Source organism: Neopelma chrysocephalum, unplaced genomic scaffold (assembly GCF_003984885.1).
Source record: "Neopelma chrysocephalum unplaced genomic scaffold, ASM398488v2 Primary Assembly neopelma1_67, whole genome shotgun sequence".
NCBI classification, from domain to species: Eukaryota; Metazoa; Chordata; class Aves; order Passeriformes; family Pipridae; genus Neopelma; species Neopelma chrysocephalum.
In genome coordinates, this window is record NW_020897726.1 from 5,727,355 (window position 1) to 5,742,611 (window position 15,257).

General features: G+C 36.1%; 1 protein-coding gene across 4 annotated transcripts in view; it reads left to right on the forward strand.

The window, feature by feature from the left end:
- PHF14 (PHD finger protein 14) overlaps window positions 1–15,257 on the forward strand; it is a 164,176-nt gene that overhangs the window by 45,422 nt on the left and 103,497 nt on the right. For all 4 annotated transcript variants that reach the window (XM_027684660.1, XM_027684659.1, XM_027684661.1 and 1 more), the window contains exons 11-14: window positions 1,134–1,229; window positions 2,779–2,882; window positions 4,315–4,446; window positions 11,311–11,479. In XM_027684660.1, coding sequence (XP_027540461.1) covers window positions 1,134–1,229; window positions 2,779–2,882; window positions 4,315–4,446; window positions 11,311–11,479 — 501 coding nt within the window. The remainder of the gene's footprint in view (window positions 1–1,133; window positions 1,230–2,778; window positions 2,883–4,314; window positions 4,447–11,310; window positions 11,480–15,257) is intronic.

The window sequence follows — 15,257 nt, forward strand, 5'->3', positions numbered from 1 at the left end:
TCTTTCTCTCCCTCTCTTTCTCTCCCTCTCTTTCTCTCCCTCTCTTTTTTGTTTGTTTTACTTGTCTAATTTGAGGTTCTTTTTGAACCTGCTTGGTTCTTTGCTTGGAGCCCTACTTGATAACTGGCAATCTAGGGTACTTCGAGTGTTATTTATTTATGTCAGCTCCAACTCCAGTTGTGTTCATCCTAGATTTAATGACTTGACTAATTTTTTGGGTGGAAATAATCAGTATTCACACACCCATAGTGTCCTCTGCATGTTTGTTTTGAGTATAACAAATTTGTGGTCCATAAATTATTGCATTGCTCCCCCAAAATGTTGCTAATGTAATTTTTGATTCATCATCATGGTTAAAAAAGAATGTTGTGCTTTTTTACTAAATAATAATTTTTTTAAATATTTAAATATTTTGAAACATAGAAATACTGTAATTTTTTTGACAGATGACATGCTGCAATTCTTGCTGAATTCAGCAACCTATCAAGTGATGGTTAATGATGACAAAAAATGGTGTAGCTTCTAATTCTTAAATTGTGTGTTTTAAATGAGAACATATGGAAAATGTAGCAGGAGATCCTTGTGAACTATGCAAAGATGATAAAGGCAAAGGAAATTGCACATGGAGTTTTTTAACATTGTGCATGGGGCTTCTGGGTGGCAACTAACAGTTACTTACAGAAGGAAAAAAAACTTTCTTTTTGCTTGTGTCCCTTAATACATTTTATCTCTTTCTGTGAGTGTGAGTGGGTGTTCTTTAATATGGCAAGACACAGTTTTAATCAGTTTATATGTTTGCTTGTTATAATCTTACTGCTTAAGTAGTGTGGACAACATATACAAGATGTTGCTGTATTTTAGTTTTGCTCTCTACTTGACTTTATGAAACCTTATTTGCATGCTGAAATGTTTCAGATCTTTACAAAACAAGTGGCTGCCCCGGTTTTTGATTTAGTTCTGTTGTATTACTGAATGGTTGCACTGATCTCAGCTATATTGATATGAGTTTCATTGTTTTTTTTTTAATCCCAGAGTAAACTAATGCACCCCAGATAAGTAAGAGGTTGAATAAATTTTATTAAATAACTCTTAATAAATTTTTATTCCTGTTTTTTTTTTCTGTAACTTTTCAGCTGTGTGAGTCCTTGGAAGAGCTACAAAATATGAATGGAAAACTGCGAAATGAAGGGCAAGGCATTTGGGCTCTTTTGGGTAGAATCATTGGACAGGTTGGTTGGTCGTCCCCGTCCCTGCCCCTCCACTTTACAGAAGAAGGCAGAACTAGTTTTCCAAGAATAGCCCTTTTTGTTTCTGTCTGTCATTTCTATGGCCGAATAAATTGATTTGATTTGATCAGACCCAGGCTTTACTCTGGGGATAATGCTTTCTGATTGAAGTACCTAGCCTTCTGCAAACCACCTACTGGGAACCCATAGCTTAATTTTGTTGCTGTAATAGTGTTCTTGTTTGCAAAATTCTTTCATTTGGTGGAAGTGATTGACCTGTCATTTGTGATGAACCTTAACATGAAATGTTGGGTTAATCCTACTGGTTTCTTATCTGTATTGTCTTTAGTTACTGTAGGCTTCAAATAATATGTTAACTCTTTATGGCTTTTGTAAGACATAAATCCTTTTAAATGCAGTGATGGTGTGCAACTGGACAGAGCAGAATATTTTGATGAAATGAATATAAATATCTAGGACAGTAGAAGATTTGGATTACTTCCTGTTGCCAGCGATTATCTTTGTTCTCACTGATACGGGAAAAAAGAGAAGTGTAGATTCTTGCAGTGTTTTCAAATATGTTTTATGTCAGAGGTATTAAAAGGCAGTGTCGTTTTGCGTGTGAGAGGGAGATTGAAATAATTTCCAATTATGATTTAAGATTGAAGAAACTGCTTATTGTGAAAATGCAGTCATATAATTAGGTCACAATTTTGTTGTGCCCTTTGGTAGTACTGAGTTTGTGCTGCTGTTCAGAAAATGAACCTTACACTTTATTTATGCAGTAGTAGTTCCAAAGATATGCAAGCTTTTTCTAGTTCTATTTGTCTGCCCATCTCTTCTACTTGCATAGATGAATTCTCACATAATGTATCTTTTGAACGAAGGATATTTTTTCCTCCTTTAAGTATTTAGAAATATATTTCCTAATGCAAATGTTAATAAATCAAAAAAAAAAAAAAAGAAGAAGAGTTGAGCAGAATTCATTTACACAGCTTGCATGACATTTTTTTTCCAGTTGGTTGAACAGATGCAGACCCATGAGACTGCTGAGAAATGACTTTGATAGATGGTTGCTGTCTGAGAAGCCAGCATACTGCAGATTAGTAGAAATCCGAAGAGAGTCTCGTCTGCTTTGTGGAGGGCTTGGTCCAATAAGATAATTTTTCTAATTAACCTATCGAGCACCAGTGTAGCTGCAATGCTGCGGAAAATAAACTGCCTCAGTATTCTGTCAGATTTGTGAATTTGCCTTTGCTTGTTTCAGTTGCTTAGACAAATGAATCCTTGTCCATCCCTCTATTGGAAGCTTGAAGAAAAATTCTAAAAGCTAGTCTTTCTGTGTGATTTTTTTTTTAATTGAAAAAATGAATATAAGATTACTTTATATTACAAAATCATACTGGGATAAATGTGTAGTTGCTCTTGTCTGTAAAATAGCTAGTTAAGCAATTTCCCACTCATTTTATTTGTCCTTCATGCATTGAGATTGGAGTGGTGTTCTTTTAAAGTGTCGAGACTCATGTGTACTGTATTTCTTCAAATCCAATAGAAATTGAACATACCAGCAATTTTACGGGCTCCTAAAGAAAGGAAACCAAGTAAAAAGGAAGGAGGAGCACAGAAGACATCTACACTTCCGGCCGTACTTTATAGGCAAGTAATTAAATCTTGACTGAATAGAAAGTTACTTTCAGAAAGGTGTTCAGAGAAAATTGTTTGCTTCAGGTTTTAATTGACAAAATGCTTTAAAGTTGTCTATACATTTTTCTTACTTTTGAATGCTAAGTTGAGTAGTGGTCAATTCTTCACCCTAGCATACATGAGTAAGATTTGGGTGTTTTTGCTAATTTGATGGCAGTGCTTCAATGGCAAAGGTAACTCTTTGCATGTGAAATAGAAAGGTCCTTATTTTCTGTGATGTGAAAATTAACTGTTCATCTTGTTTTTTGAATGCAATCATCTAAGTGGATGATTTTGTGAACAGTGATCATGCTGTTTAGTCACAGTGACTGGGTGCATAAAACACTTGTCATATAAGAATTTTTACTTTTTGCTCATACTAAATTGCCGGACTTCTATTTTTATTAATTCCCAAGAATATGAAATGTGTTCACTTACTCTGTCATTGTTCCAACTTTTCCCCTTCTCCATAAGCTGTGAAGCTATTGACTGGGTTTTTATTAAGCCTAATGGTGTATACTAGGATTCCAGAGCATGACTGTGCAAAGTACATGTTGTCTTGGATCTTATTTTCTCGCCACAGCTGAGAAGTGACGTGGTCTATCCTTATCTAGGGAGCAGCAGCCAGGCCTCCAACCACAGCAAGTGGTGTCTTGCCCAGCTAGAAGGCTAAATGAAGATGATTTACATAAGCAAAAGTTAATTTTAGTGCTGTGAGAGGTAGAAATCTTAGGAATATGGCAGCGGGCTGAGGATTTGGCAATTTAGATATGTACACAAATAATAAGAGTCATGCTTTACTAGTTCTGTTTCATTCAAATCCAATCATTTAGTTTCTCCCATGTTATATTGCAATCAGTGAATACCTGATCTTTTCAAAGTAAGTAAAATTTCAGTTCCAGTAAAATAACAATAGAAAGGAAATGTAATTTGCTATGAGTTGTTACATTGCCCAGCATAACAGCAGCACAGACCTGTTTCAGGATGGTTACCTGAATAAGCATATGATTGTTACGACTGATAATAGCAGCATAATTTTATGTTTAAGCATTTGATGCTTAAGTTTTTGATGAAGTTTTTTCCATTTGCCGCTGGTACATTTTGTTGAAGTATTGAGTGATTACTTATTTTTAGAAGTCCTCAAAAATTTAAACTTAAAGCCATTTCTTTTGTTAACTCTGTTAGGTGCCTTTTATGCTTTATTGTATATAAGTAGAAGCTCCTTATAAAACTCTCAAAAATTTCTCCATAATTACTCCAAAAAATAATTATGCATTTAAAAGATGCTTTCAAATTGAAGTTGCCACATATTTGTATTGAAACTGGGAAATGTACTGGGGTGTATCGTTTGTTCTTCGTGATTTCAAGTGTAATTGTAATGCTTTTCTGCTGTCTACATTAAAAGTTGTGGGATTTGCAAGAAGAACCATGATCAACACCTATTGCTACTGTGTGACACTTGTAAACTCCATTATCATCTTGGTTGCCTGGATCCACCTCTTACAAGGATGCCAAGGAAGACCAAGAACAGTTACTGGTAAGAATGCAGCTGATGAGTTGTCTTGTGCTATCTCTGTACTTAAAGTAGGATGTAAATGTGAATAGACTTGCAAATTCTAAGTGGTTTAGACATTGCTTTAATGCAGTCTGAACTGAATTGTTTTATTTTCAGGTTATAAAAAAAAAGTTAAAAAAAAAAAAGTAAAGATTTTCTCATTATTGGCCACTCTGTAGAAATAGGCTGTAGCTGTAATTTTCTTGGCTTTTGAGTTTGTTTGTGATTTTTAATGCTGCAATATAATAGCGGTAGGAAACTATAGGCTACTTTCAGTAAATGAAAGACTTGGTTTTCTGTTTATCTTAGGACCCAGATATGCAACATTGTCCAGATCTTCAGGAAAATACTTGTAAATATTTTAAAATAAACTTGTTGCAATATGGGAAATGTTGGATTTCCTGCTGTCTCTGTGACTCGAATGTGCAATGGCAGAAGCATGTACATAACTGTACTTGTTGCAGTTACATTTCCATGAATTAAAGTTCTTTCTGTGCCAGTGGAGCAGAACAAAAGCTAAGTGGTACAATGGAGAAACGATAAGATGGCAAAGGTGTTGATTTCAAAACTGTCATAAAATTAGATTGCTGCTGTGTAGTGTTAGCATTCTGCATCTTGAAACTGCTCTGAAATGTGTTAGAAGCAGTTATTCAGAAGCAGTTTTTTAGCTGGCAAGAAGTTAGTGTACAGCATCTCCAGGAGTCATTCCTCACCTTGTTTGAACATTAAGGTACCAAATCAGTATAAGAATTCCTTCTAAAAATACAGTAAAACTATTTTAATAGAAAAAACTTGATTTCTGTTTTTCTTCATATATCTCTTACTTTTTTTTTATTATTTTTTAAAAACTTGCATAAAACATTTACTTAAGCTGTCTGGTTAGTTTTGAAGATTATGTGCAGAACAAGATGGTCAGTATATGTAATGGGAGGCCTCTCTTTTTGAATATCTTAATGCGACAAAACCTGGATGTACCTCAGTAAATTTGCTTAGTAAATTAATAGAGATTTCATTTAAAAGATGAAAATCTCAGAAAGATTTTCACCATCATTAACATTTTTCTGAAATTATTTTTCCTTTAATTATTTATTGTAGTGTGTGATTTTGGACTTTCCATCTCTTTGGTCAAATTTATCAAATAGTTATTTTACGTGGATGCCTTTTTTTTTTTTTAAATTTTTTAGATAGCTTCGGCGTTTGCACGGGAGGTTTGATTTTTGTTCTGCTTTTCAACAGAGTTGAAAAGGCTCACTTAAAGCTATCAGTCCAAAAGATGTAAGACTATAATTCTCAGTAGGTGTTAAAGGCAGCATAGGTCAGGTTAGGCAGTAAAGCTCTTTCATTTCGAAGCTCTAACTTATCTTTGTTGTGAATTTCATGCTTCAATTATATCTCAGATCACAAACTTGGCTTTTACTTCTAATTAGCTAAGGCATATTCTGAAGTGTGAGATGATAGCAGAAAAATTGAGCTGCATTGATTGCATTCCTTTCATCATTGAACATGCCTTTATATATTCTTTTCAGGATCAGTGGAGAGCATATAGAACAGACCCTTAATCTAAGTTTGAGTTCAGTAGGTTGTTCCCCCCCCCACTGTTTTGAATACAATTTTTATCTTTTGATTAAGATATGAAGACAAGTGCAATTTTTTTTTAGATGGGGGCCATGCACTTTTCACATATTTGTATGGGATATAATGGGAACTTAGCAAAATATAAAAAAAATTGGTATAGTGGGAAATTCCTTAAAATACTAGGCAGGTTGGAAGACTTTATTTAAGAATGTTTAAAAACATTAGTTCTCTTTTAAAATAGTAAGTAGAAAAAAGTTAAAAGTAATTGTTTCCTTTTTTTTTCCTGTTCCATTATCACTGCTAATAATTTACACATAATTAGTAACTTTAGCCCTTCCAAAAGGTTTGATGATTAGAGTCATATACTTTACCAATGTAAAAATCGGGAATTTTCAATTTCTTAGAAATCTTGTTGATTAAACACTAGAATATTATTTTGATTTCATGTTATCATAATAGTAAGTCTTATCATTCTTGTTGACAACTTGTGTGTTTTTATGGTCCTGACCATTCTGGATGGACTGCGAATTGTGCATTTTCCTAGTAGAGAGTGATCTTAACTGGTATGAAAGCAATACACAAGTGTTGACAGGCACTACAATGAATCAAAATCTAATTGGGAAATATTGACATTTTCATTAAGAAAATACTTGGCAGCTACCAACAGAGATTAGCTCTTTCTGTTGAAATGAGATTGCTGAAAAACAATGATAACTTCTGGTAGCATATGAAATGCTGGAGACTGAGATGAACGAACAGCAACTAACCATTATATTAAGCTTGATGGCTTTTATTTTTGTTGGAAGGCCAAGCTATTACAGTGGTGACTGCTGTGGGGAGTATTTGCCACAGTACAGAATGAGCTGTACTGTTCTTGACCAGTAGTACTCCCATGAACACACATTCATTATCTGGACATTCCTTCATATTCGTGACCTCACTCATTCAGTACTGATCCAGCACATCTTGAATGTTTTTTCATCTGAGTCATTAGAAAATAATATAAAATTACTAACTTTTATAAGCATGAGCAATGTGATGTTGCATCTAACATATGCATTTGAATGTATTTGTCACTTTTCCTAATTGAAGGATGTTTGGATCATTGCAAATGGCAATGATTTGGAGTACCTTTACTGTCTGTAAGAAGCTCTTTGGCAAACTTTATTTGATTCATATATACTGTCTTTTATCTCCAAATAAAAGCAGCCCCTACCACCTCCAGTACATCATTCAACATGTATAATTTATAGAGCGTAGGTATCATCTTAAAGCTGTGGTCCATGTTTCTCAAGTTCACAATGGTTCAAGTCTTTGTAAACATGGCAAGAAGTGATTTGTCACAGAGTATGTCTGTGGGACCTGTTTCTTCCTAATTAAAAACAAGCCACACTCTAAGTAACTGTACAGTTTTCCTTTCTAAACGCCATGGACAGAACTGTTTTCTGGAAGCATTGTAGTGTATTCGCTAATCACAGAAGATTTAAATTTACTCTTTTCCCAACTCATTGCTAGTGAGTTGATGTTTGTGAGATGGGAAGTTGTCTCTGGTACCATTCATTCTTGTACCAAGTTAGATTGAAAACACAACAAAATCACACCTCCTTTCTTCTGTAGGTTGTTAGTGCTTAATCAGAGACTTCCTGTATGATTAAAAAGTTTCAAATCAATACTGGGATTTCTTGATGGAACAAACACTTCCAGTAATTTTAGCAATAGGCACATTTTAGAAGTAGACATATTTTTGCTTACTACTGATTTTCTCAGTGAGTCTAGAGTAGGTAAGTGCAGACTCAAAGCAAAGCAAAACAAAACCTGTGTAGAAAAAGTTGAATCCTTGGCACAATTTCTCCTGTTAATTTGTTTATGGTGCATGGCAATGCTTGATAATTTAGAGGTAGTTGAAGATTGTTGGAAGAGTTGTAAAGGCTGTAAAGACCTGCGGTGGCAGGTTCTCTGTTTACTGCTTGTCCTTGAAGAGATGAAATTAAGTGAGCATGACTGTAGCATAGCCAAAAAGAAGTCATATGACTGCTTTCTATCAATATATTGGGATTAAACAACAGAATAGGAAAAAAGTTCTTTAAATTCAAGAACCATGTTGAAATAAACTATAATAGGAGATGAAAGGAGATTGTTTCCAAGTCAAGAGGAGTGTGTGTTTCCAAGTCAAGAGGAGTGTGTGTCTGTAATAGCTTTTCTGTGGTCCTGTGGGAGCCACCAACCAAACTGCTTTGTAGTTGAAGCTTGTCTGCTTTATAATAAGGTTGATGAGATATGGTCGACTGTGATAATAGAGGCTATTCCAGTAAATCAAGAGGTTGACTGTAAGTTCATGTTTATAACTTTCATTTTTCCCCCTTACCTTTGTTGTATTCGTGAAGTTTTGTCCTGTGACTCACAAAACAAGGACCTCCACCCCCGTCATAGTGTGATTTTGCTTTTCTTTTCTAGACATAGCTTTTCCTAATTTTGATTGCTGTGACACTTGCACCATCTGTTTCAGAGCAGGTGACACCTCTTTCTTGTTCATAAAAATGGAATTTAGGAACTTGCATGAAGTACCTCATCTTTTCTTTGAGATGTTTCTTGTCTTCCTCAGTAACATCAAATTTAAAATACTTCCCTTATTTATATTTAAATAGGATACTAATGTAACTACAGGACTTTACTGATCTGCATGGTTATTTTCTGTACAGCTGTCTGAACATATGTAGATGAAAACCTGAGTAATTTCCTTTTAATAGCAGAGAGCTAAAGAACAGGAATTATTTAAATCATACATGCTGGATGGTAGATCCAAGAGACTGGGTTCCCAACTCCAAATATTGTCATATAACCATACTACTATTTTTTTGTCTTATAAAAACTTGATTTTTAAGGCAGCTCTTTAGTTGTGAAATGCTTATTTTTTAATTTATACATAACACATATTTCCACCATAATAATTGGGAAAATATATGTTTTGGAAGAACTGCTCATCACAGTATTTTTGAATATTTTTATAAATACTGCTTACATCTGCATAAACAGATCATAGTAGGTACTTTCAGTTGTGCTTTCCATTACATAAATTACTGACATGACTGATGCTGCAGTGGTATGGAGGGCTGTGCTCTCTGGTGCTTACCAAACAGAAAATCACCTTAAAGCTTTGAGTTGGACAGCTTGAAGACAATGCGTCTTATAAAAGTAAAGAAATCAGTAACCTGTAGCTAAGCAGACCCAACATTTTGAGGGAATGTTGTTATTCAAAGCTTCTCTCTCCTATTACATCATTGGAGAGCTCTTCTCCATAAAATCTTAAAATAGTAGTAGTTTGATCTGTGTGCCTTTGTTTATTTACTTTACAAGTGCGTGTGAATACATATTTGTGTGTGTATATTCACACAAATTTATATAAACATGTAACTGTAAAAAGTAGCATTATGTACCTTATATTTTTCTATTGGTTTTATATTGTAGTGTCCTGAAGAGGTCTAGAAATGTTAACAAGTACTGAGTGTGAACTGAGGCTTGTAAAGAGGAGGAAGAATAGAGTACTATACACTTGTATGCTGGCCCAAAACTGTTTAGAAAGTATATAAATTGACTTCCTTGCGTTTTGGCTACTAATAAAGCCTCCACACTGTATGAGAGAGGGGAGAAATTGTTATCTATCTTGCAGTCTACCCTGTAGTACTTCTGCTTTTCTAGACTAGCAAGTATTATTAGCACTTGCGTGTGTCCTCTTTACTGCAGACTTAAATGCTTTTGAGATAAGATGTGATGAATCTTCATAACATTACAATGTAGCCACAATTATCTAAATTTTACACGTGGAAAAGTTGAAGGAGAAAGGTCTTGAGTTAGTCAGGGTTACGCTGACATGTTACTCGGTCCAGGATTTGATCCCCTCTATTTTGACTTGGTAGCCACCAGTCTGTCTCACAGACCATGGTGACTCCTGTTGTCTTCAGATGTAGGCAGGAGATATCTGAGATTATACTGCTTGGATTAGGTTGAAAGAATTAGAAAACATGGAAAGTTGATGGAGTTGATATTGTATTAGCCCTTACTAAAGTTCACAGGAGAGGAACTATTGCTGTTAAACACGTAAATTTGACGAAATCGGCTCAGACACAACAGACGTATCTGTGCTTTCATTTATGCAGGATGGATATGCCTTCTTGTCACAAGTGTGTATTAACATTTAACTTCAAATAATTGAGTACGTGGTTTTTGTTTGTCTCCTTCCAAAGCAAATTTGCTTCTTCATTTAGATAACTTTAATGTGCTTATCCCTGTTAACGCCACTCAATAGCAGAACATAATGTTGATATTTTGTTTGGTTGGTATATTATTAGAAAAACATGTTGTAATATGAGAACAGTGGTTCAAATGAATTGGGATTCATTTGAAAAGACTTACAGATTTTTCAGTTTGAAGTGTAATGTAAGAAGTAATTACAAAATTGGCTCCTACCAGTGAGTATAATTTTTAAGTTTTTATTAACATATTTTTAGTGTACATCCACATGTATGACTTTGCATAAGATGATTTTCTGCAAATAAGAACAAATCTTGATGAATTCCTGTCTTGTTAATTCTGTTATAGAACTTGTTAGTAGCATTACTTTAGCATCTATTAATTTTTGAAGTTCTGATTGTGATTTTTTTCAATTCAATGTTTAAAGTTTGTTAATTTATGTCTCTATCTTCTATATCTTTAATTGTCTCTTAACTATTTTTTTGGCTTTAAAAGCTGTTCCCTTAGAAAATACATATTAGAATTTATTTTCATAACAAACATGTCTTCTAAATCCCTGCCACTAAAGCATGCTGTCATCGGAATGAATTCAGCAGCATGTCATTGTAAAGATTAACAGTGTGGTTTAGTGAAAGTGTCCCTGCCCATGGCAGGGAGATGGGAACTAGATGATCTGTAACATCCCTTCCAGTCCAAACCACTGTATAATTCTATGATTAAACTGTTGCAGTAATGAATAGATTACAGATGTGGTAGAATGAAAATGGTGAAATAGGGTGCATCTTTCTTGAAGATTAATTCCTACTTTCAAAATCTTGGTTTTCAAAGTTAAATAGTGTCAGGAATATAAGAACATCTTACTTGTTTTTTGCTTGGTTGCTTAAAATGTACATTTGAGGGACTTCTTGAGGTGTCCATTTGATTTATTGACTTTTGAATTTATCTTAAACTCAAACACTTCAATATATTTCTTCTTCTGCTTTTGTGACTACAGTCTTAAAAACAAAATCTTGCACTTTGCAGGCAATGCTCAGAGTGTGACCAGGCAGGTAGCAGTGACATGGAGGCTGATATTGCCATGGAAACCTTACCAGATGGGACCAAAAGATCAAGGAGACAGATTAAGGAACCAGTGAAATTTGTTCCTCAGGATGTGCCAACAGAACCGAAGAAAATTCCAATCAGAAACACGGTAAATGATGGTGGAGTTGTTGTTATGAGGCTCATATTCATAATAATAACATGGTTTCAGATGAGTTATGTTGGGGACATTCTGAATTGCAGGATTTCAGTTTGATTGATGTTCTGTTTTTGTTATATATTCCATTTCCTCTGTTTAATGCTTTTTTAGTTGTGTTAAATATATAGTTTTGCTAAAGTAAAAAGCTGGGAAATGCGCTACTGAACTGAAGAGCTCTACAAGCTTAAGGAAAAATTCAGTTTGCACTTAAACTTTGCCTTTACAGCTCTTCTTCACTGTAGTACTAAGGACACATACTAGGCTAGATTTTAATACATCAAATTGCCAGTTATAACTGTAGTTAGTAATTTCCTTATATACAGGCAATCTGCTGACTGACTGCACATTTTGTGTTATCACAAGACCCTGTTATTTCAGTTTGCTTGGCTTCTTAGTCTTGCTAGTCGTATGTTTTCTTAAACTGTCATGGTGGATAGTTTTTTTGAGAAGAGAAGCAAAAGCTCTTGCTTTCTGTGCTGATGAAATATTTAACATCTTTAATTTGAAAATAGAACTTTTTTATTAGTTGCTGTGCTCTTTTCCGTAAAATTTTGTTCTCCTGCTTGTTTGTAAAACAAGATTTTTCATGTGTGGTGTGTCACATCACCTATAAAAAGTACATAAAAATATCAAAGGGCATTTAGGTCCAGTTTAGGGCATGAGTAGTGGTCCCATGACTCTTTGGACATCTTCCAATATATTTGGTTCATCTTTCAATATATTTCTTAATATCAGGGATTGTTTAGACCCTCTCATGTTAGGGTTAGACAAACTTCAACTCTCATGCAGCACAACTTTGTTTTCTTCACAGAACTTTCCAGGCTTCTTATGATTATACTAGGAAATACTATACTTCTGAGCATACACTGATAGGATTAAGCAAGTATTTTCCTAATCTAACCTTAAATGTTTGCTTTAATTTTGGGCCACAGATTTGGTTTCCCTAATGGCTTCACTTTTTTGGTCTATGACTAAGAAGAACTTTAACAATGACTGAAGCCAAAATGATTAATTTAGTTTAAATTGTTAGGATTGTGAGTAATCCAAAATTAAAGTTTGAGAAACTTTTTTTTCTTTCTTTTTCTCATTGAGGGAAAGTACCCTTCTTCTTTATGTGTAGGAACACATGGGGTCTTAGAGCTGCCTGGGTCAGTTGACTTGACTGTTGCCATGCTGTTATTCACCCAGAAAGAAGACTTATGTAGTGTTTTTGCTTACTGAACCCTTTGCATCTCATCTCCCCTTCTTCTTGTCTCTCTCTCTCTTCTCTCTTTTTATACCTAATGCAGTGATATTAGGGTGTGAGGATTCGTGATTCTGGGAGGATTAAAGAGAACCAAAATATTGCAGGAAAGACATTCATAGTAGTAATAAACAAAGGAGTGATAGAGTGATAGAAAAGGCATTGTTCAGAAATCCTTTGGAAGACAAGATTGGTTTATTCTAAGGCCTGTGTAACAACTGCCAAGCTTCTGTGCTAAATGGAGAGAAGTTTGATTGCTCTGAAGTGTTCCTGTCGTGCTGTGACACTGTTATGAGCAAGACAGGTGCTACACTAGTGATTTGGCACCTCATATGTTAACATAGTATATCTGCACATATTATGGTATGTAATGTAGAGATTAACTGACTTTGAGTGGACTGCTGTGTTGGCACTGTATGGGATTGCATTGTGGAAAAATTACTGCTACCAGTTTGAGAAAGATTTTGTTCCTCTACTTGAATTTTTAGTTTCTCTTTCAGTTCTCTCCAGTTCTCTACTTTTCTGCAACATACATATTTGCAAGATAACATCTTTGCTGCCCTGTTGACAGGGCTACTCTGTCAAAGAGGAGCATCAAACACTGACCAGCCTGTTCCCCCCTCCAGCGATTGGCCCTCTTGTGGGTAACTCCCCCAGTTTATATACTGTTATGATGTTCTGGGGTGTGGAATATCCCTTCGGCCAGTTCTCCTGGCTACGCTCCTTCCCAGCTTTTTGTGCAGTTCTTCCCTAGCAGAATATAAGACACTGAAAAGTCCTTGACTTGGCTGTGCATAACTTAGCAACAGCCAAAACATCAGTGTGTTATCAGCATTGTTGAGGCCAGATTATCTCTCTTGATTAAAGTAGCGTGCTAAATATGCCAAGGTCATGGGTTCAATCCCTGTATGGGCCATTCACTGGACTTCATGATCCCTGTGGATCCCTTCCAATTCAGAATACTCATAGTAAATCCAAAAACCACAGCACTATACCAGCCACTAAGAAGCAAATGAACTCTGTCCCAGCCAAAATCAAGACAGATGGCCAGAGACCCGTGACAATTGAAGTACTCTACTGTTCAAAGCTTCTGCATGACACTGGAGGCTGTTTCCTCCTGTAATTTGGAAGTGTGAGAGAACTAAGACTGAAGCAGGTTAGTCAGAGTCAGGACAGTGCTTCTCCCTTGTACAGTTCTCTACATTAATTGTGGGCCAGTGCAGTATTTTATATCCTAATGCTGTATAAGCTGTTTAAAAGAACCTTGTGAGTACTCTGTAGTATTTCCATCTATTAGTTTTAAAATATTTCAGAATATATTTATGTAGAATCATAGAATCACAGAATGTTCTGAGTTGAAAGAAACCCTCAAGGATCATCAAAGTCCAACTCCTGGCCCTGCACAGGACAACTCTAAGAGTCACACCATGTGCCTGAGCATTGTCCAGAAGCTTCTTGAACTCTCTGACTTAGTGCTGTGACCACTTCCCTGGGGAACCTGTTGCAGTGCCCAGCCATCCTCTGGGTGAAGAACCTTTTCCTAATATCCAACCTAATCCTTCCCTGACACAACTTCGGGCCATTCCCTTGGGTTCTGTCACTGGTCGCCAGAGAGAAGGAATCTGTGCCTGCCCGTTGCTTCCCTTCATGAGGAAGTTGTAGACTGCACTGAGGTCTCTCCTCAGTCTCCTCCAGGCTGAATGAGCCATTCCTTGAATGTCTTCCCTTCAAGGCCCTTTACCACCTTCATTACCCTCCTTTGGATGCCCTTTGATAGCTTTAATAGCTTTATACCTTTATTATATTGTGGCATCCAAAACTGCGCCTAGCACTTGAAGTGAGGTCGCTCCAGTGCAGAGCAGACCAGGACAATCACCTCTCTCAAATAACTGTTGATGCTGTGCCTGATACACCCCAGGACATGGCTGGCCCTCCTGGCTGCCAGGGCACTGCTGACTCGTGTTCAGCTTGCCATCAACCAGGACCCCTAGCATGGCGCTGCTCTCCAGCCTCTTATTTCCCAGTCTGTCTGTACACCCAGGGTTGGCTCATCCAAGATGCAGAATCTAGCATTTGCCTTTGTTAAACTTGATACAGTTGGTGATTGTGCATCCCTCTCATTTGTCTAGGTCCCTCTGCAGGGCCTCTCTGCCTTCAAGAGAGTCAACTTTTTGACATTGGTTTGTTTGACATTGGCAAACTTACTTAGTATACCTTAGAGTCCTGAGTCCAAGTGTTTATGAAGATGTTGAAGAGAATTGGGCCTAAGATGGAGCCTTGCAGAACCCCACTAGTTACCAGTTGCCAGTCTGATGCTACCCTATTTCCTGTAATCTAAGGAAATTAGGTTTGACAAGACAGACTTTCCCCTCATGAAGCCATGCTGGCTGTGATCGATGACTTTCTTGTCCTTCAAGTTGTTTTTCAGTATCTCCCAGAACAACCTTCTTCATAATTTTACCAGTCATCAAAGTGAGAATGACAGGC